The sequence below is a fragment of the Oncorhynchus gorbuscha genome, linkage group LG06, assembly GCF_021184085.1.
Source record: "Oncorhynchus gorbuscha isolate QuinsamMale2020 ecotype Even-year linkage group LG06, OgorEven_v1.0, whole genome shotgun sequence".
NCBI lineage: Eukaryota > Metazoa > Chordata > Actinopteri > Salmoniformes > Salmonidae > Oncorhynchus > Oncorhynchus gorbuscha.
Genome location: NC_060178.1, coordinates 14,741,022 through 14,763,787, shown reverse-complemented (window position 1 = coordinate 14,763,787; position 22,766 = coordinate 14,741,022). Strand labels below are relative to the sequence as shown.

Here is a 22,766-nt window from a genome sequence, read left to right as displayed (position 1 = left end):
ATTTTCAGTGCCATTTAGGGAGTAGTGGCTTAAATCATCTCAAACAGAGCACAGGTGCTTTTGCTTTCAGGCAGCTTTTTTTGCTTTCAGAAAATGATCCACATACACCTATCCATTTTGACCCGCCAACCTAACAGAACCTAACAGCCCTTTCACTCTCCCCATTTACTGCGCTGACAGCATATACCACAGGGTATAAGGTACAGCGTTATCAGGCTGGTGGTAGTCTGGCAATGTGGGTAGCTTCCATTGATATTCTTGATATCAAGGATTTCATTCCAAATCGCTATCCAGTGCCTCCAGAAAGTAATCAAACCACTTTACTCTTTCCACATTTTGTTGTGTTACAAAGTGGGATTCAAAAAGATTGAACTGTCATTTTTTGTCAACCGTCTACACAAAATACTTTGTAATGTCAAAGTGGAATATATATTTTTTTACAGATGTTAGAGTTTGAGAAAACCCCCCTCATATAACTTGATTACATAAGTATTCAAGCCCCTGAGTCAATGCATGTTAGGTCTGGGCGGTATACAGTATTTTATGATATACCGGTATTGATCCACTGACCGGTTTGGGCATTTACTTTATCTTCTATAACAGGTTTTAAAAGTTTGGATCGTTAAATGTGATATGCCTAGTGTGACGTCCATTTTTTAGTTTACTTCGCTACTTTTTCAAATGTATTTTTTATTTAACTAGGCAAGTCAATTAAGAACAAACCCCAGCCAAACCCAGATGACGCCGGCCCAATTGTGCGCCACCCTATGGGACTCCCAATCACAGCCGGGTGTGATGCAGCCTGGATTCAAACCAGGGACTGCAGTGGCACCTCTTGCAAAGATGCAGTGCCTTAGATCGCTGCGTCACTCAGGAGTTGAACCATGAAAAACAGTCCCAGACAATTATTTATCCTCCACCAAACTTTACAGTTGGCACTATGCATTTAGGCAGGTAGCGTTCTCCTGGCATCTGCCAAAACCAGATTTGTCTGTCAAACTGCCAGATGGCGAAGAAGCGTGATTCATCACTCTAGAGAACGCGTTTCCACTGCTCCAGAATCCAATGGTGGCGAGCTTTACACCACTCCAGCCGACGCTTGGCATTGCACATGGTGATCTTAGGCTTGTGTGCAGCTGCTCGGCCATGGAAACCCAAGCTCCCGATTAACAGTTCTTGTGCTGACATTGCTTCCAGAGGCAGTTTGGAACTCGGTAGTGAGTGTTGTAATCAAGGACAGACGATTTCTACACACTACGCACTTCAGCACTTGGCGGTCCTATTCTGTGAGCTTGTGTGACCTACCACTTCAAGGCTGAGCCGTTGTTCCTCCAATACTTTTCCACGGCACAATAACAGCACTTACAGTTGACCGGGGCAGCTCTAGCAGGGCAATTTGATTAGCTGACGATTTGGAAAAGTGGCATCCAATGACGGTGCCACATTGAAAGTTACTGAGCTGTTCAGTAAGACCATTCTACTGCCAATGTTTTTCTGTGGAGATTGCATGGCTGTGTGCTCTATTTTATACCTCTGTCATCAACGGGTGTGGCTGAAATAGCAGTGTCCACATCCTTTTATATTGTATGTGTTACCCCCTAGGGTCATGCCCTACTCATAAAGCAAATTTTGAATTTGTATTATTTCAAAACATAAAATACCGTCAAACCATCAAAACAAATGTAATACTACGATATGATATTTTGGCCAAATCGCCCAGGCCTATTACAGCTCTGCCAAATTGGTTGTTGATCATTGCTAGCAACAAAAAAACATTTTCTCTTATTTAAAAAAAAATCAGAGAACAGTCATACAGTATTTTACAAACATGAAGGTGAGTAGGGTTTCAAAATTCCCAGAATTTTGAAACATTTACATTTCAGTAATTCAGCAGACGCTCTTATCCAGAGTGACTTACAGGACCAACCCTACCCATAAGCAATCATTTCTGATGAAAAAACACAAATGTGAAAGATTGGTGGATATAGTGTTTTGGAAATAAACTCTTCAATATTCGTGCATAACTGACATAACCCATAAACATAATTATCTCAGAGTCTTGTTAAAGGTGCCATCAATTTTTACATACATCAAGGTTTGTGTATATCAGCCTAAGGCCAGTGGCCTGAATAGGTAGAGAAGCCCTTGTGTTCTGACCAAGACATTATTGATTGTGTGTTAAAATGGGAGGGTCAAATCCACTGGATTCCTTCCTAATCAAAGCCATAGCCCCAAAATACCAGTCAAGATCTAAGGGCCATACTGAATACAAACTAATGTCAATCAAACAATGTCACTGATTTCCTATTCCTTGTGCATGGACAACACTGATTTCCTTTTCCTTGTGCATGGACAACACTGATTTCCTTTTCCTTGTGCATGGACAACATTGATTTCCTATTCCTTGTGCATGGACAACATTGATTTCCTATTCCTTGTGCATGGACAACACTGATTTCCTATTCCTTGTGCATGGACAACACTGATTTCCTATTCCTTGTGCATGGACAACACTGATTTCCTATTCCTTGTGCATGGACAACACTGATTTCCTATTCCTTGTGCATGGACAACACTGATTTCCTATTCCTTGTGCATGGACAACACTGATTTCCTATTCCTTGTGCATGGACAACACTGATTTCCTATTCCTTGTGCATGGACAACATTGATTTCCTTTTCCTTGTGCATGGACAACACTGATTTCCTATTCCTTGTGCATGGACAACACTGATTTCCTATTCCTTGTGCATGGACAACACTGATTTCCTTTTCCTTGTGCATGGACAACATTGATTTCCTATTCCTTGTGCATGGACAACACTGATTTCCTATTCCTTGTGCATGGACAACATTGATTTCCTATTCCTTGTGCATGGACAACACTGATTTCCTTTTCCTTGTGCATGGACAACACTGATTTCCTTTTCCTTGTGCATGGACAACACTGATTTCCTTTTCCTTGTGCATGGACAACACTGATTTCCTATTCCTTGTGCATGGACAACATTGATTTCCTATTCCTTGTGCATGGACAACACTGATTTCCTTTTCCTTGTGCATGGACAACACTGATTTCCTATTCCTTGTGCATGGACAACATTGATTTCCTTTTCCTTGTGCATGGACAACACTGATTTCCTTTTCCTTGTGCATGGATAACACTGATTTCCTTTTCCTTGTGCATGGACAACACTGATTTCCTTTTCCTTGTGCATGGACAACACTGATTTCCTTTTCCTTGTGCATGGACAACCCTGATTTCCTATTCCTTGTGCATGGACAACACTGATTTCCTATTCCTTGTGCATGGACAACACATTGATACTACACTGTGGTGTTGCGGCATTGGTGCCTAATGGAAAAATGCTGCATTGTGTTTTACAAAAGTAAATCCAGTTACAGTCCCTAAAATGACTGCCTGGTACCACCATCCTGTGATATTGACTTGTGTTCTCCTTTTTTGCTGTGAAGTGATGCATCAAGACCTCCAATTCCCACTGGAAAAAACCACAAGGACAAGAGAAGGTGTGCAACTAACAGAATTCAGAGAGAGAAGAGAAAGAGAGAAAGCGAGAGAGAGAGATGTGGTGGAAACTAAGCTGTACTTTCTAACCTCCTGCCAAATGGATGACCATATGTGACCCATTTCAGGAAGCTAGGCATATGTCGCACACAACACTACTTCACAGGTGATGTCTTTGGGTACATGTGAACGTTCATGTAACTTAATACCATACTTGTATGCCATCCGTAAATACAAATAAATTAACTAAATGATGAGCCTAGTTGGTTTAGCCACGGGAAAAAAGTCAGGAACCTTCCCATTAGCCATGACTGAGAACAGATGGGCTGGACATGCCAAGCGATGAGTTCAGATTGGTCTGCCATGATTGGTCTGTTCAGATTGGTTAGCCATGGAGAACTGCAAAATTGTTGCTACTGCTCTCAACAACATTGCTGCCCTGAATTTAGCAGGTGCTATCGACAAAGATCAGTGGAAAAAGTTGTGATGGACTACTTTCAGCACTTTCTGTCAGTGTGAACCGGAGCGACTTGACACAATGGGTCAAACAAGCTGTAGCTACAAACAAAACGGAAGTGACACAGAATGTCTTACTTAGCTAGAGTGGTCCCAGTCTGCCATGAAGCGTTCATGTATACAGTACGAGTCTAGCTACATTTTCAGATATTATACATTTCTAATTTTGTCAAAAGGTTGTTTTCATTGCAAGTTAAAGCGTACTTTTAGATAGCTAGCAAATGTTAGCTTGCTGGCACACTAGCTATCGTTATGTGCATGATCTGTGTAGTAGAAACTATTTGCATTGCTAGTTATAACCTAAGTTAGCTAGCTAACATTGAAAATAGTTGTTTAGCTTTATGCTACCTGCAGATTCATACCACATCATTTCATGCATGGTGGCCAGCTATAACAATCTGTTTGTACTGTATGGGTTGGAATTATGGTTCATTGTTTAGCTAGCTACAGTGGGGCAAAAAAGTATTTAGTCAACCACAAATTGTGCAACTTCTCCCACTTAAAAAGATGAGAGGCCTGTACTTTTCATCATAGGTACACTTCAACTATGACAGACAAAATGAGAAGAAATAAATCCAGAAAACACATTGTAGGATTTTTTATGAATTTATTTGCAAATTATGGTGGAAAATAAGTATTTGGTCACCTACAAACAAGTAAGATTTCTGGCTCTCACAGACCTGTAACTTCTTCTTTAAGAGGCTCCTCTGTCCTCCACACGTTACCTGTATTAATGGCACCTGTTTGAACTTGTTATACCAGTATAAAAGACACCTGTCTACAACCTCAAACAGTCACACTCCAAACTCCACAATGGCCAAAGACCAAAGAGGTGTCAAAGAACACCAGAAACTAAATTGTAGACCTGCACCACGCTGGGAAGACTGAATCTGCAATAGGTACGCAGCTTGGTTTGATGAAATCAACTGTGGGAGCAATTATTAGGAAATGGAAGACATACAAGACCACTGATAATCTCCCTCGATCTGGGGCTCCACGCAGGATCTCACCCCGTGGGGTCAAAATGATCACAAGAACGGTGAGCAAAAATCCCAGAACCACACGGGGGGACCTAGTGAATGACCTGCAGAGAGCAAAGTAACAAAGCCTACCATCAGTAACACACTACGCCGCCAGGGACTCAAATCCTGCAGTGCCAGACGTGTCCCCCTGCTTAAGCCAGTACACATCCAGGCCTGTCTGAAGTTTGCTAGAGAGCATTTGGATGATCCAGAAGAAACTTGGGAGAATGTCGTATGGTCAGATGAAACCAAAATATAACTTTTTGGTAAAAATTCAACTCGTTGTGTTTGAAGGACAAAGAATGCTGAGTTGCATCCAAAGAACACCATACCTACTGTGAAGCATGGGTGTGAAAACATCATGCTTTGGGGCTGCTTTTCTGCAAAGTGACCAGGACGACTGATCAGTGTAAAGGAAAGAATGAATGGGGCCATGTATCGTGAGATTTTGAGTGAAAACCTCCTTCCATCAGCAAGGGCATTGAAGATGAAATGTGGCTGGGTCTTTCAGCATGACAATGATCCCAAACACACCGCCTGGGCAATGAAGGAGTGGCATCGTAAGAAGCATTTCAAGGTCCTGGAGTGGCCTGGCCAGTCTCCAGATCTCATCCCCATAGAAAATATTTGGTGGGAGTTGAAAGTCCGTGTTGCCCAGCAACAGCCCCAAAACATTCACTGCTCTAGAGGAGATCTGCATGGAGGAATGGGCCAAAATACCAGCAACAGTGTGTGAAAACATTGTGAAGACTTACAGAAAACATTTGACCTCTGTCATTGCCAACAAAGAGTATATAACAAAGTATTGAGATAAACTTTTGTTATTGACCAAATACTTATTTTCCACCATAATTTGCAAATAAATTCATAAAAAATCCTACAATGTGATTTTCTGGATTTTTTTCTTCTCATTTTGTCTGTCATAGTTGAAGCTATGATGAAAATTACAGGCCTCTCATCTTTTTAAGTGGGAGAACTTTCAATTGGTGGCTTTTTTGCCCCACTGTAGATACATCTCTAAACAAAAGACTCACAGAACGGGATTGCCGACTGCTGATGTGTGTAAAAAATTGTCTGTCCTCGTTTGCAACACTCACTACCGAGTTCCAAACTGCCTCTGGAAGCAACAAGAACTGTCCATCAGGAGCTTCATGAAATGGGTTTTCATGGCCGAGCAGCCTAAGATCACCATGTGCAATTCCAAGCGTTGGAGCAGTGGAAACGCGTTCTCTGGAGTGATGAATCACGCTTCACCATCTAACAGTCCAACAGACAAATCTGGACTTGGAGGATGGCAGGACAAAAACACTGCCTGCCCGAATGCATAGTGGCAACTATAAAGTTTGGTGAAGGAGGAATAATGGTCAGGTGCTGTTCTTCATGGTTCTGGCTAGACCCCTTAGTTCTAGTGAAGGGAAATGTTAACGCTACAGCATACAATTACATTTAGACTATTTTGATTGAACTTATTTAACTAGGCAAGTCAGTTAAGAACAAATTCTTGTTTGCAATGATGGCCTACCCCGGCCAAACCCTAACCCGGATGACGCTGGGCCAATTGTGCTCCGTCCTTTGGGACTTCCAATCACGTCCGGTTGTGATACAGTCTGGAATCGAACCAGGGTCTGTAGTGACGCCTCTAGCACTGAGAGGCAGTGCCTTCAACCGCTGTACAACTCGGGAGCCCACTACAGTTTCGGGACGGTCCTTTCCTGTTTCAGCATGACAAAGCCCCTGTGCACAAAGCGAGTACCATACACAAATGGTTTGTCGAGATCGGTGTGGAAGAACTTGACTAGCCTGCACAGAGCCCTGACCTTGTGGTCCTTCTGTAGCTCAGTTGGTAGAGCATGGCGCTTGTAACGCCAGGGTAGTGGGTTCGATTCCCGGGACCACCCATACGTAGAATGTATGCACACATGACTGTAAGTCGCTTTGGATAAAAGCGTCTGCTAAATGGCATATTATTATTATTATTATTATTATTATTACCTTGAATTGATTTGAATGGCCAGAGAGAGAGAGAGAGAGGTTGGAGGAGACCCACATTTTGGAAGTATATTTCTGTCATAGGACATACCAACATACACGTTTCTTCAGTTTGCTTGCCATAGTCAGAATTTTCGCAAAGTAAAAAACGGTGACATTTCAAAACCACTGCGTACAGGCTATCAATTTGTATATGACTACAGCACGTTTCGCGCTGGGTATACTCCTTCATGGCGCACTATATGGTTTATTACTTTTACAACAAAGTTAATCGTTTTGTTGCAGGAAGGATGCGTGACAACGAATTGTATTTGAGTGTCTGCTGTTCCTAAACACTGCACGCTCAGCTGAACAGGAGGAATCGTGAGCTGGTGCTGACAATGTAAATCACGTTTGGACGTGGGGAGAATTTTCCGCAGGGCACCTTTCAGTACTAGTGCTGCGGACAGCAAACGACGAAAGGCCAGGAGTTTTCAAACTTTTCTTGACCAGGGACGCCCGCCCAGGCAAACCGGCGACCCTCATCATACGCTAACAAGAAGAAAAACGGGGGAAAAAAATCGTTTTTTTCATGAGGAAGTGTAAACTATAATATAGTCTATTAGCGTAGAGAAAATGCTGCTGTTGTTAAACTAATTGTCTGCAACTCTACACATGTTTCCATTGAGCTGATGTTGCAGTGTTGAAGACATTCAATCTTCATCTCTACCAATTCAATTGTTAACATACACAATCTGCATACATTCTATCCAAGGCAATAATCAGCCAATCAAAAACCATTATCGACATAAATCCCATAAAAACACACTTAAGGCAGCAACACCGGCAAGTGCGCAGTTATAACCTACTGAAACTGTCCATTCCTTACCGCAGTATATTATGAGCAGACTGGTCAGTAGCACCACAGCCCAGAAAGTTGAAGACATTCTTGGCCAGGTAGTGACATTTCTCCGCCGACCCAGTTTACGAGACGAAGCCATTGAGTTTCAGTTAACCCGTAGCGAAAGAAATTGAACAATTCACCAGCCAGGTCGCGCTCGATGGGAGCGCATCTCGCCACGAGTAATCCCAAAACAAGACATCTCGAGAGTGTCCTAGTCCAAAATAAACCCCGGTGTCCGAGCGTAGGCTAATGCACTGTGAAAAGGAATGCTGTCTGGTGCCTGGTGGATGTCCGTTTCAATAGTACATATTATTTAGATAGGATATGATCCAATTACGAATCAGACATGAAGCTACGTGTTATACGTATCCGTGTTCTCTGAGAATGGATTCAATGAATTCAAAGCATCTCGTTGACATTTCCCAAAAATAGAGGGGGAAATGTTCTCGCAACCTCATGCCACACACTTGGGGCTATAAGACCATCTGAAACTTGGGGTCACGCTTTTTCAGATACTGCTCAATTGTCTGCTTCCTTCAAGCGGTCTCGGGGGCGTTTTGACTCCAGGCACATGCAGGCAACATTGGGGACAGTCAAGACATCGCAATTATCGAATGACTGACCCATCACCGCAGTACAAAAGGAGGGCTAGCAATTTCAACCAATCACCGCACATAATAGCGTATTATATGGTTTAATCAAGCCACACTTCTACACACTTTTCCCTGTGACCCTCGTCAGCGCATTTTCGAGACAAATTGGACAAAATCATATTGCCAGGGAAAAAGTCAGAATTCCCCCAGAAAAACAAAGCATTTTTTTTGCCAGCAAATATCTCAACAAATCCTGGAGGGACTCAACATGTGAATCAATCCACCAGAGCGGAGGGGCCTAATGGGAGGGATATGTAAACGGAAATGTGTTGTTATTGGCAGAGGTTTCAAACTCTTTGTTATTGGTCTATTAACTTTTACCACATGGTGATGTCACCAGGCAAACCAAACTCCACCCATGCGAAACCTGATGATCGGAATGTCCTGTGTAGCTTGTATTTTCAACCAGCAACTATTACATTATCGATTTTTTTCACTTTTACAGTGTTAGATTCTTCAGCTGCTGTATAGTAGGATATGATACTAGCTAGCTGTTCACGGAGAGAGTCAATCACACAGTGAGTATCACACCATCCCATACAAGTCTAATACGTTTGGCTCTATTGAGCACATCTTGTACTCACACATTTCTATACCCAGTGAGAGTTTGGAAACACAAAGCTACATTCTGGGATTCTAAAAAACGTCTGCCCTGTTACTTGGACATTCATCTTCTACACATTCCTCCACTCCAGTGTTTAATTGCTATATTGTAATGACTTCGCCACCATGGTCTATTTATTGCCTTATCTCCCCTTATCCTACCTCATTTGCACATGTTGTATATAGACTTTTTCTACTGTATTATTGATTGTATGTTTGTTTATTCCATGTGTAGCTCTGTTGTTGTATGTGTCAAACTGCTTTACTTTATCTTGGCCAGGTCGCAGTTGCAAATTAGAACTTGTTATCAACTAGCCTACCTGGTTAAATAAGATTTTTTTTAAAACATTTTTTATCCCGGAGTCGCCTCTTCACTGTTGATGTTGAGACTGGTGTTTTGCGGGTACTATTTAATGAAGCTGCAGATGAGGACTTGAGAGGCGTCGGTTTCTGTCACGTTCCTTTTTTATGTCTTTGTGTTAGGTTGGTCAGGGCGTGAGTTGGGGTGGGGAGTCTTCTTTTTTCTCTGTTATATTTCTATGTGTTTGGCCTAGTATGGTTCTCAGAGGCAGGTGTCATTCGTTGTCTCTGATTGAGAATCATACTTAGGTAGCCTGTTTTCCCAATTTTGGTTAATGTCTGTTCACCTGGCAGAACTGTTTCGTTTTCTCTTTGTTATTATTTTGTGAAGTGTTCCGTTTTTCAATTAAAATATGAACACTTACCATGCTGCATTTTGCTCCTTCTACCAACGGGAATCGTTACAGTTTCTCAAGCTAGCCACTCTGATGTACTTATCCTCTTGCTCAGTTGTGCACTGGGGTCTCCCACTCCTTTCTATTCTGGTTAGAGCCAGTTTACGCTGTTCTGTGAAGAGTTGTACACAGCATTGTACGAGATTCAGTTTGGCAATTTATCGCAAGGAATAGCCTTCATTTCTCAGAACAGATGAGTTTCAGAAGAAAGTTCTGTTTCTAGCCATTTTGAGCCTGAAATCGAATCCACAAATGCTGATGCTCCAGATTCTCAACTAGTCTAAAGGCCAGTTTTATTGCTTCAATCAGAACGGTTTTTAGCCGTGCTAACAATTGCAAAAGGGTTTTCTAATGATAATTAGCCTTTTAAAATGATAAACTCGGATTAGCTAACTCAACATGCCATTGGAACACAGGAGAGATGGTTGCTGATAATGGGCCCCTGTATCCTTTCAAGCACACATTTGTCATTAACCTGTGGTGAGTTATTAAATTTTCAATGAACAAATAAAGTTGTAATATGTAAGATGGCTAAATAAAGAGCAAAATGATTATTATATTATTATTTGTGCCCGGGTCCTATAAGAGCTCTTTGTTACTTCCCACGAGCCAGGTTGTGAAAAACCTCACTAATTTTAAATTTTAATAAATGTATTGTATCGTGTGTGTGGCAAGCTTACCATGATGGCAAAAACATCATTTGAGAGTGCGCTGACCCTGGTGCTAGAGGGGGTATGCAGCTGGAGGTTGAATGTTTGAAGGGGTACGGGACTATAGAAAGTTTGGGAACCACTGGTGTAGGGAAATGTAACAACTCTCAAATTCATGGACGATGCTCTGATAGTCTATGACATCCACATTACTTATTTTAAAGCTATATTGTCACACCCTGATCTGTCTCACCTGTATTTGTGATTGTCTCCACCCCCCTCCAGGTTAAGCCCATCTTCCCCATTATCCCCTGGGTATTTATACCTTTGTTCTCTGTTTCTGTTGCTCGTCTTATGTCAAGCCAACCAACATTTGTCAGCTCCTGCTTTTCCCCAGTCTCTCTTTTCCCATCTTCCTGGTTTTTGACCCTTGCCTGTCCTGACTCTGTACCCACATTGTTACTTTGACGCAGTCTGCATCTGGGTATTACCTTCAAACCTGATAATTATATGCATTATATTCTTCAAGATTAATTATCAAATAATTGAAATGACCACTGAACAGATGCTAGAATGTATATTTAAGAAACACTTCAAAGGCCTTGACAAATATGGCGCTATCATTGATGCTTAATAAAAAAATCATGCACAAACAAACCCATTTTTATTGACAACAAACCACAACATTTATGTACAACAAGTAACTAAAACTTTCATTTTACAGAAACAAATAATCTTCAAAGTATTTGATTTTCCCATAAAATATGTTCAGTTAGGATGCTGACACTACAGAGTGGAATTTTGGATTTCAGTTGATAGTTTGATGGATTGAACAATTTCTTATGGAGCACACAGAGGGATATCTCCTTCCACATAATTCATCATTCCAGGCAGCTTTACCTTAAGAGGAAACACAGAATAGAAATTACCTCTCAAATCAATTCAGATATACACACAAAAATTCAAATAAAAGTGTCTGTCAGATTTATTTGTTATACTTACTATGAATAACTTTTAATTTGATGAATGGATCAGTGAATGATAGTGGGCTTACTGTACCTCCAAAGTTCATCTGAACACATGGCTCTCTGTCACCCTTATAGTTATTGGGCTCATCTTTCGCCCAGTTCTGGTGATCAAATTTAGATCCGTCACTCCAGAACCATAGCCTGTTCTGTGGGGAAGAAGTTATGTCTCAGTATCAAAGAAATTGCTGAGTGTGCAGACTGGCACTGATACCGTTGGTTGAAAAAAACATATTCTTCCACATTTTTCAAAATCCCAATGCATTTCAATGGCCATAGACTTCAAATGGTCATAACATGTCTACAACTGTTTAAAGATGGAATCCGCAGTAGAGGGAAACGGCACCACTGACCGCCCCACCACCATTGTTATTGTTTTTGTAGCAGAGCTGAGGAGCGTTGTGCAGCATGTTAAAAACATTGCAGTACATTGTGTGCTCTTCTAGCGCATGTGAAGATGTCAGAGGGAAAAAACAGTGTTGGTTGTTTGCAGTAACATCTTTGCGGTTGTAATATTGCAAACGAATGTGGCTGTTTCACCATTAAGAATTCCATCTTTAAGATAACGACTTCTAACGAATAACAAATGACTCTCACATTCCTATTCAGACAATGTTTCTTCAACGAAGTACACTATGCCACTGTAGGCCTCCTGGCCTAATAACTGTATAGCTGGAAGAAATATAAAGGTTTACTATTGAGTTTTATCCCGTTGTTCTATTAATAAACAATGGAAAAGTTACCCTTCACTACCACGAACACACTAAAAATAAATATAGAGAATTTGTGAAACATTCAATTAGAACATGGTTTGATACAAAAATACAACACAATCCCGATTTATATAGTTTCAAATGTGTAGCCTACAGTACAATAATATTTCCCTTTCCACTCTTGATAAAATCCTTAAAGGTCCAGTGCAGTGAAAAACTCTGTCCCCGTTGTATACGTGCAGCTGAAGTCGGAAGTTTACATACACCTGAGCCAAATACATTTAAACGGAGTTTTTCACAATTCCTCACATTTAATCCTAGTACAAATTCCCCGTCTTAGGTCAGTTAGGATCACCACTTCATTTAAATAATGTGAAATGTCAGAATAATAGTAGAGAGAGTAACTTATTTCAGCTTATATTTATTATTATCACATTCCCAGTGGGTCAGAAGATTACATGCACTCAATTAGTATTTGGTAGCATTGCCTTAAAATTGTTTAACTTGGGTCAAACGTTTCAGGTAGCCTTCCACAAGCTTCCCACAATAAGTTGGGTGAATTTTTGCCCATTCCTCCTGACAGCTGGTGTATGACGGCTGCGTGGTCCAATGGTGTTTAAACGTGCGTACTATTGTTTGTACAAATGAATATGGTACCTTTAGGTGTTCGAAAATTGCTACCAATGATGAACCAGACTTGTGGAGGTTTACAATTATTTTTTGGCTGATCTATTTTAAACTTTTCCCATGATGTCAAGCAGAGGCACTGAGTTTGAGGGTAGGCCTTGAAATACATCCACAGGTACACCTCCAATGAACTCATATGATGTCAATTAGCCTATCAGAAGCTTCTAAAGCCATGACATAATTTTCTGGAAATTTCCAAGCTGTTTAAAGGCACAGTCAACTTAGTGTATGTAAACTTCTGACACACTGGAGTTGTGATACAGTGAATTAAAAGTGAAATAATCTGTCTGTAAACAATTATTGTACAAATTACTTGTCATGCACAAAGTGGATGTCCTAACAGACTTGCCAAAACTATAGTTTGTTAACAAGACATTTGTGGAGTGGTTGAAAAACAAGTTAATGATTCCAACCTAAGTGTATGTAAACTTCATATATTTCACAGAATTATTACAATCCTCATAGTGTGGAAATATATTATATATTGGATATATACTTCAACTGTGGGTGTGTGTGTATATATCAGTATATCAGTTGAAGTCAGATATATATACACTACTCTAAAACACCACAATGTAACTCCAAGTCAATCACACTTCTGTGAAATCAAACTGTCCACTTAGGAAGCAACACTGATTGACAATACATTTCACATGATGTTGTGCAAATGGAATAGACAACATGTGGAAATTATAGGCAATTAGCAAGACACCCCCAATAAAGGAGTGGTTCTGCAGGTGGGGACCACAGACCACTTCTCAGTTTCTATGCTTCCTGGCTGATGTTTTGTTCACTTTTGAATGCTGGCGGTGCTTTCACTCTAGTGGTAGCATGAGACGGAGTCTACAACCCACACAAGTGGCTCAGGTAGTGCAGCCCATCCAGGATGGCACATCAATGCGAGCTGTGGCAAGAAGGTTAGCTGTGTCTGTCAGCGTAGTTTCCAGAGCACGGAGGCGTTACCAGGAGACAGGCCAGTATATCAGGAGATGTGGAGGAGGCCGTAGGAGGGCAACAACCCAGCAGCAGGACCGCTACCTCCGCCTTTGTGCAAGGAGGAGCAGGAGGAGCACTGCCAGAGCCCTGCAAAATGACCTCCAGCAGGCCACAAATGTGCATGTGTCTGCTTAAACAGGCATAAACAGACTCCATGAGGGTGGTATGATGGCCCGACATCCACAGGTGGGGGTTGTGCTTAACACCGTGCAGGACGTTTTTCATTTGCCAGAGAACACCAAGATTGGCAAATTCGCCACTGGCGCCCTGTGCTCTTCACAGATAAAAGCAGGTTCACACTGAGCACATGTGACAGACATGACAGTCTGGAGACACCGTGGAGAACTGCAACATCCTCCAGCATGACCGGTTTGGCGGTTGGTCAGTCATGGTGTGGGGTGGCATTTCTTTGGGGGGCCGCACAGCCCTCCATGAGCTCGCAAGAGGTAGCCTGACTGCCATTAGGTACCGAGATGAGATCCTCAGACCCCTTGTGAGACCATATGCTGGTGCGGTTGGCCCTGGGTTCCTCCTAATGCAAGACGTCATGTGGCTGGAGTGTGTCAGCAGTTCCTGCAAGAGGAAGGCATTGATGCTATGGACTGGCCCGCCCGTTCCCCAGACCTGAATCCAATTGAGCACATCTGGGACATCATGTCTCGCTCCATCCACCAACGCCACGTTGCACCACAGACTGTCCAGGAGTTGGCGGATGCTTTAGTCCAGGTCTGGGAGGAGATCCCTCAGGAGACCATCCGCCACCTCGTCAGCAGCATGCCCAGGCGTTGTAGGGAGGTCATACAGGCACGTGGAGGACACACACACACACACACAACTGAACCTCATTTAGACTTGTTTTAAGGACATTACATCAAAGTTGGATCAGCCTGTAGTGTGGTTTTCCACTTTAATTTTGAGTGTGACTCCACATCCAGACCTCCATGGGTTGTTCAATTTGATTTCCATTGATAATTTGTGTGATTTTGTTGTCAGCACATTCAACTATGTCAGGAAAAAAGTATTTAAGAATATTGCATTCATTCAGATCTAGGATGTGTTATTTTAGTGTTCCCTTTATTTTTTGAGCAGTATATATATTTCCACATTATGAGGATTGGAATAATTCTGTGAAAAAAATGATAATGCCCTTTTAGTGTAAGTGCTGTTTGAAAAGACCGCTATTTGAAGTAAGTTCTTTGTTGTAATATCGTAAACATAAGTGGCCGTTTCAATATTATGGATTCCAGCTTTAAGCTAGAAATGCCATACAAACTTCCAAATGGGCAGACTGGTCTGGAATAGCTTACTTTTTGATACCATTTATACCTTTTGAACTGTAACCGTTTTAAACTCACATAAAAGCTCCATAGGATTCAGTGGGAAATATTTGGATTAGTCATTGCTCTTGAAATGTAATGCTACAAACATTAAATCAACATTGACTTGTACAGGCTGATACACAGACGGATTCAAATTATGTTGATCGCTGGTCAAAAGATTCTTGATACTTCTTGTACTTTTTGAACAATAACCATTTAAAAATGTGCATAAAAGCTCCATAGACTTCAAAGGTGCCTTCAGATTAGCCAGTGCTCTTGATCCATTTAAGATACAAGCACCAACTCAACATGGAAATGTGCAGACTGACTCAACTTAGATTGCATCAAAACAGCTTTTTTCTTCCATTCATATATTTTTTAAACTATATAGCATGTTCTATCCCCATTCATTGAAATGGTGTAACGCAGACTTCAACATTATAAACTGAAATCACTGCCAAAGAACTTTCAGAATGTTAACATATTTAGATATTAAAACAATTAATGACCTATGATGCCATAGTACTCACTCTAGCCTACTATGCTGTCCCACTACAACACACTGTGTCAGTGGCTACAGCAGTGGGCATCTATAAGATCTTCCAATCCGAGATCTGGGGCCGTATCCACAAAGAGTCTCAGAGTATTGGTCGTAAGTTATGAGAACATTACATTTACGTCATTTAGCAGACGCTCTTATCCAGAGCGACTTACAAATTGGTGCATTCACCTTATCTTATCTTATGGATAAAAATAAAAGCTATACATGAAGTCTCGTTAGTCATAAGAGTCACACCTAGTCGGCAGATATTTAGGACACATCATGAGCAGTCCTAACGAGTTAGGAGTTGTTACCAGCAGGTGTTTTGATAATAGAAAAGGGCAGTGAGTCAGTGCTTCCTCCACCACAGAGGACATTTCTTTGGAGTTGTTAACATAATGTTTTGATATTTTTATATGATCAACCCATAAATAATCTAGACCTACATGCAACAGTACATCTTGTGCTTAAGACAATGATTTCACATGAGGCCTTATTCACATGATATGCCTAAATACTTCTAACCACTAGGCTAATAAATACTCACATATTGTTTCAGATTATTTCAATAACAATGTTTTTTCAAGCGGAATATCATGTTGTTAAAATAATGCCTAATTGGGCATGCTTATAGAATTGGGTAATTGAAAGCATTTAGAGGCTATGTAAACTTTAATGGTGTTCGGTAAAAATAATAGCCCTTTCAAGCATTTATGCAACATTTCAGAAAGTAACTTGATGCCTATTTTTATTTTTATTATTTCATTAATCTACATCATGTTATTTCATGCGGAATATCATGTTTTGTAAAAAAAAAAAATGCAATTCTTAAAAAATAAAATAATAATAAGGCAATTGACAGCATCTAGGAGCTATGTCAACTTCAATAGTGTTCGGTAAGAATATCACCAATTTCAAATGTGTTATGCGACATTATTGGCAAGTGACTTGATGCCCACTGTGCCAAAGTGATTTAGAATTGTTAAACTGGAATGACGTGTGTGTGTGAACATTACGGTAATATTATCAAGATTCTGCTTTTAACAACCATTATACTGTGTGACTCCGTGCAGAATGCCTATCACATTATTAAAATCAGAATTGGTAAAAAAAAGAACTATGCATGCCAAGATATTAGGCAAGAATTAAGGGTATGCAAAGAGATACTACAGAAGGTAGTACATCACTGGGGCCAAGCTTCCTGCCATCCACAACCTCTACATTTACATTTTACATTTAAGTCATTTAGCAGACGCTCTTATCCAGAGCGACTTACAAATTGGTGCATTCACCTTATGACATCCAGTGGGACAGTCACTTAACAATAGTGCATCTAAAACTTAGGGGGGGTGGGGTGAGAGGGATTACTTAACCTATCCTAGGTATTCCTTAAAGAGGTGGGGTTTCAGGTGTCTCCGGAAGGTGGTGATTGACTCCGCTGTCCTGGCGTCGTGAGGGAGTTTGTTCCACCATTGGGGGGCCAGGGCAGCGAACAGTTTTGACTGGGCTGAGCGGGAGCTGTACTTCCTCAGTGGTAGGGAGGCGAGCAGGCCAGAGGTGGATGAACGCAGTGCCCTTGTTTGAGTGTAGGGCCTGATCAGAGCCTGGAGGTACTGAGGTGCCGTTCCCCTCACAGCTCCGTAGGCAAGCACCATGGTCTTGTAGCGGATGCGAGCTTCAACTGGAAGCCAGTGGAGAGAACGGAGGAGCGGGGTGACGTGAGAGAACTTGGGAAGGTTGAACACCAGACGGGCTGCGGCGTTCTGGATGAGTTGAAGGGGTTTAATGGCACAGGCAGGGAGCCCAGCCAGCAGCGAGTTGCAGTAATCCAGACGGGAGATGACAAGTGCCTGGATTAGGACCTGCGCCGCTTCCTGTGTGAGGCAGGGTCGTACTCTGCGGATGTTGTACAGGAACGGGCCACCGCCTTGATGTTAGTTGAGAACGACAGGGTGTTGTCCAGGATCACGCCAAGGTTCTTGGCGCTCTGGGAGGAGGACACAATGGAGTTGTCAACCGTGATGGCGAGATCATGGAACGGGCAGTCCTTCCCCGGGAGGAAGAGCAGCTCCGTCTTGCCGAGGTTCAGCTTGAGGTGGTGATCCGTCATCCACACTGATATGTCTGCCAGACATGCAGAGATGCGATTCGCCACCTGGTCATCAGAAGGGGGAAAGGAGAAGATTAATTGTGTGTCGTCTGCATAGCAATGATAAGAGAGACCATGTGAGGTTATGACAGAGCCAAGTGACTTGGTGTATAGCGAGAATAGGAGAGGGCCAAGAACAGAGCCCTGGGGGACACCAGTGGTGAGAGCGCGTGGTGAGGAGACAGATTCTCGCCACGCCACCTGGTAGGAGCGACCTGTCAGGTAGGACGCAATCCAAGCGTGGGCCGCGCCGGAGATGCCCAACTCGGAGAGGGTGGAGAGGAGGATCTGATGGTTCACAGTATCGAAGGCAGCCGATAGATCTAGAAGGATGAGAGCAGAGGAGAGAGAGTTAGCTTTAGCAGTGCGGAGCGCCTCCGTGATACAGAGGAGAGCAGTCTCAGTTGAATGACTAGTCTTGAAACCTGACTGATTTGGATCAAGAAGGTCATTCAGAGAGAGATAGCGGGAGAGCTGGCCAAGGACGGCACGTTCAAGAGTTTGAGAGAAAAGAAAGAAGGGATACTGGTCTGTAATTGTTGACATCGGAGGGATCGAGTGTAGGTTTTTTCAGAAGGGGTGCAACTCTCGCTCTCTTGAAGACGGAAGGGACGTAGCCAACGGTCAGGGATGAGTTGATGAGCGAGGTGAGGTAAGGGAGAAGGTCTCCGGAAATGGTCTGGAGAAGAGAGGGGATAGGGTCAAGCGGGCAGGTTGTTGGGCGGCCGGCCGTCACAAGACGCGAGATTTCATCTGGAGAGAGAGGGGAGAAAGAGGTCAGAGCACAGGGTAGGGCAGTGTGAGCAGAACCAGCGGTGTCGTTTGACTTAGCAAACGAGGATCGGATGTCGTCGACCTTCTTTTCAAAATGGTTGACGAAGTCATCTGCAGAGAGGGAGGAGGGGGGAGGGGGCGGAGGATTCAGGAGGGAGGAGAAGGTGGCAAAGAGCTTCCTAGGGTTAGAGGCAGATGCTTGGAATTTAGCATGGTAGAAAGTGGCTTTAGCAGCAGAGACAGAGGAGGAAAATGTAGAGAGGAGGGAGTGAAAGGATGCCAGGTCCGCAGGGAGGCGAGTTTTCCTCCATTTCCGCTCGGCTGCCCGGAGCCCTGTTCTGTGAGCTCGCAATGAGTCATCGAGCCACGGAGCGGGAGGGGAGGACCGAGCCGGCCTGGAGGATAGGGGACATAGAGAGTCAAGGGATGCAGAGAGGGAGGAGAGGAGGGTTGAGGAGGCAGAATCAGGAGATAGGTGGGAGAAGGTTTGAGCGGAGGGAAGAGATGATAGGATGGAAGAGGAGAGAGTAGCGGGGGAGAGAGAGCGAAGGTTGGGACGGCGCGATACCATCCGAGTAGGGGCAGTGTGGGAGGTGTTGGATGAGAGCGAGAGGGAAAAGGATACAAGGCAGTGGTCGGAGACTTGGAGGGGAGTTGCAATGAGGTTAGTGGAAGAACAGCATCTAGTAAAGATGAGGTCGAGCGTATTGCCTGCCTTGTGAGTAGGGGGGGAAGGTGAGAGGGTGAGGTCAAAAGAGGAGAGGAGTGGAAAGAAGGAGGCAGAGAGGAAAGAGTCAAAGGTAGACGAGGGGAGGTTAAAGTCGCCCAGAACTGTGAGAGGTGAGCCGTCCTCAGGAAAGGAGCTTATCAAGGCATCAAGCTCATTGATGAACTCTCCGAGGGAACCTGGAGGGCGATAAATGATAAGGATGTTAAGCTTGAAAGGGCTAGTAACTGTGACAGCATGGAATTCAAAGGAGGCGATAGACAGATGGGTAAGGGGAGAAAGAGAGAATGACCACTTGGGAGAGATGAGGATCCCGGTGCCACCACCCCGCTGACCAGACGCTCTCGGGGTGTGCGAGAACACGTGGGAGGACGAAGAGAGAGCAGTAGGAGTAGCAGTGTTGTCTGTGGTGATCCATGTTTCCGTCAGTGCCAAGAAGTCGAGGGACTGGAGGGAGGCATAGGCTGAGATGAACTCTGCCTTGTTGACCGCAGATTGGCAGTTCCAGAGGCTACCGGAGACCTGGAACTCCACGTGGGTCGTGCGCGCTGGGACCACCAGAGTAGGGTGGCCGCGGCCACGCGGTGAGGAGCGTTTGTATGGTCTGTGCAGAGAGGAGAGAACAGGGATAAACAGACACATAGTTGACAGGCTACGGAAGAGGCTACGCTAATGCAAAGGAGATTGGAATGACAAGTGGACTACACGTCTCGAATGTTCAGAAAGTTAAGCTACGTAGCAAGAATCTTATTGACTAAAAATGATTAAAATGATACAGTACTGCTGAAGTAGGCCAGCTGGCAGTGGGTGCGTTGTTGACACTACACTAATCAAGTCGTTCCGTTGAGTGTAATAGTTTCTGCAGTGTTGCTATTCGGGGCTAGCAGGCTAGCTAGCAGTGTTGTTTACGTTACGTTGCGTTAAAAGAACGACAATAGATGGCTAGCGAACCTAGAAAATCGCTCTAGACTACACAATTATCTTTGATACAAAGACGGCTATGTAGCTAGCTAAGTAGCTAGCTACGATCAAACAAATCAAACCGTTGTACTGTAATGAAATGAAGTGAAAATGTGATACTACCTGTGAGTGCGACCGGGTAGTTGAGTTCTCTACAGAAGACGTTGGCTAGCGTTGGCTAGCTGTTGGCTAGCTAGCAGAGTCACCTACGTTAAGGACGACAAATAGCTGGCTAGCTAACCTCGGTAAATTAAGATAATCACTCTAAGACTACACACTCTAAACCTAAACAACACAATTATCTTGGATACGATGATACGAAGACAGCAAAGACAGCTATGTAGCTAGCTAACACTAAACTAATCAAGTCGTTCAGTTGAGTGTGATAGTTTTTCCAGTGCAGCTAATCAGTGGACGTTAGCTAGCTGGCTAGTGAAGACTACGTTAGGACGGCAAAATACGATAATTACGCAATTATCTTTGATACAAAGACGGCTATGTAGCTAGCTGAGAAGAATTTGCTAAGATAAGACAAATCAAACCGTTGTGATATAATGTAATATAATGAAAAAGTTATATACCCGTTGGAGCGACGTGCAGATGCGACCACTCGCTCCAACACACTGTTGTTCTATTCCTTTTGCTTATTTTCTGAATAACTGTAAGATGTAAATATTGTGTCGTTCCTGGAAGCTGTTGCCGTAGTGATAACCAAAAGATACCTGTGTTGGAGGTGTCAGAGACTGTTCTCTCTTCTACCGGCAAGCGGCTACCGCATGGCAAGTATAGGTGCAAGAGGCTTCTGAACAGCTTCCACCCCCAAGCCATAAAACTCTTGAACATCTAATCAAATGGCTACCCAGACTATTTGCATTGCCCCTCCCCCTCTTTTACGCCACTGCTACTCTGTTATCATCTATGCATAGTCACTTTAATAACTCTACCTACATGTCCATATAACCGGTGCCTCCGCACATTGACTCTGTACCAGTATATATATATATATATGTCTCGCTATTGTATTTTACTATTACTCTAATTACTTGTTACTTTTTCTTATTCTTATCCGTACTTTTAAAAATTGCATTGTTGGTTAGGGGCTCGTAAGTAAGCATTTCACTGTAAGGTCTACCTACACCTGTTGTATTCGAGGGCATGTGACTAATAAAATTTGATTTGATCGTGTCAGGCGTAAATTATATGGGCCCTGACTTCAGAAGTGGCCCTTGACATAATGATGAGTATACCAAAAATCCTCTTAAATCTGTGAGTATACTCTAGCAGAACTGTCCAGGGAGAGTAAACATTTCACTTTACTGTAGTAATTTTGTAGTAATTTTCTATAAAGGTATTTTAACTTTTTTTCAAATATGACAATTGGATACCTTTTCCACATTTGCCTGAACAGCATCATGTCCTCCAATCCAGGTCAGAGGGAAATCGCCAGTCTTGATCAACACCACCGCCTGTAGAAATTGGGACTCATCCATCACAGTCACCTAATAATTGTAACGGTTCTCTTGTGGTGAAGGAGAGTCGGACCAAAATGCAGCATGATGATGATTCAAGATATTTAAACGAAGGAAAACAACTATACATGAAGAAACTACAAAAATAATGCAATGTGAAAACCGAAAAAGCCCTATCTGGTGCAAAGACAGGAACAATCACCCACAAAACACTCAAAGAATATGGCTGCCTAAATATGGTTCCCAATCAGAGACAACGATAATCACCTGCCTCTGATTAAGAACCACCTCAGGCAACCATAGACTTTCCTAGACAACCCTACTCAGCCACAATCCCAATACCACTAAAACCCCAATACAAAAACACACCACAAAATAAACCCATGTCACACCCTGGCCTGACCAAATAAATCAATAAAACACAAAATACTAAGACCAAGGCGTGACAATAATCCCCAGTTTACAATTGGCTCATTCATCCCCCTCCTTTCCCCTGTAACTATTCCCCAGGTCGTTGCCGCAAATGAGAACGTGTTCTCAGTCAATTTACCTGGTAAAATAACGGATAAATAAAAATAAATAAATGTGCACAGACGCCAGGTTTGCTCCAAGGTACTTTACAGTGTTCTGCACAGACGCCAGGTTTGCTCCAAGGTACTTTACAGTGTTCTGCACAGATGCCAGGTTTGCTCCAAGGTACTTTACAGTGTTCTGCACAGACTCCAGGTTTGCTCCAAGGTACTTTACAGTGTTCTGCACAGACTCCAGGTTTGCTCCAAGGTACTTTACAGTGTTCTGCACAGACGCCA

The 22,766-nt window shown here is 42.9% G+C and overlaps 1 protein-coding gene across 1 annotated transcript in view; it reads right to left on the bottom strand.

Annotated features, from left to right (window-relative positions):
* LOC124037020 (chemokine-like protein TAFA-5) overlaps window positions 1–8,033 on the bottom strand; it is a 119,177-nt gene extending 111,144 nt beyond the window's left edge. Inside the window, exon 1 of the mRNA XM_046351641.1 lies at window positions 7,922–8,033. Coding sequence (XP_046207597.1) covers window positions 7,922–8,033 — 112 coding nt within the window. The remainder of the gene's footprint in view (window positions 1–7,921) is intronic.
* Window positions 8,034–22,766: the final 14,733 nt, after the last annotated feature.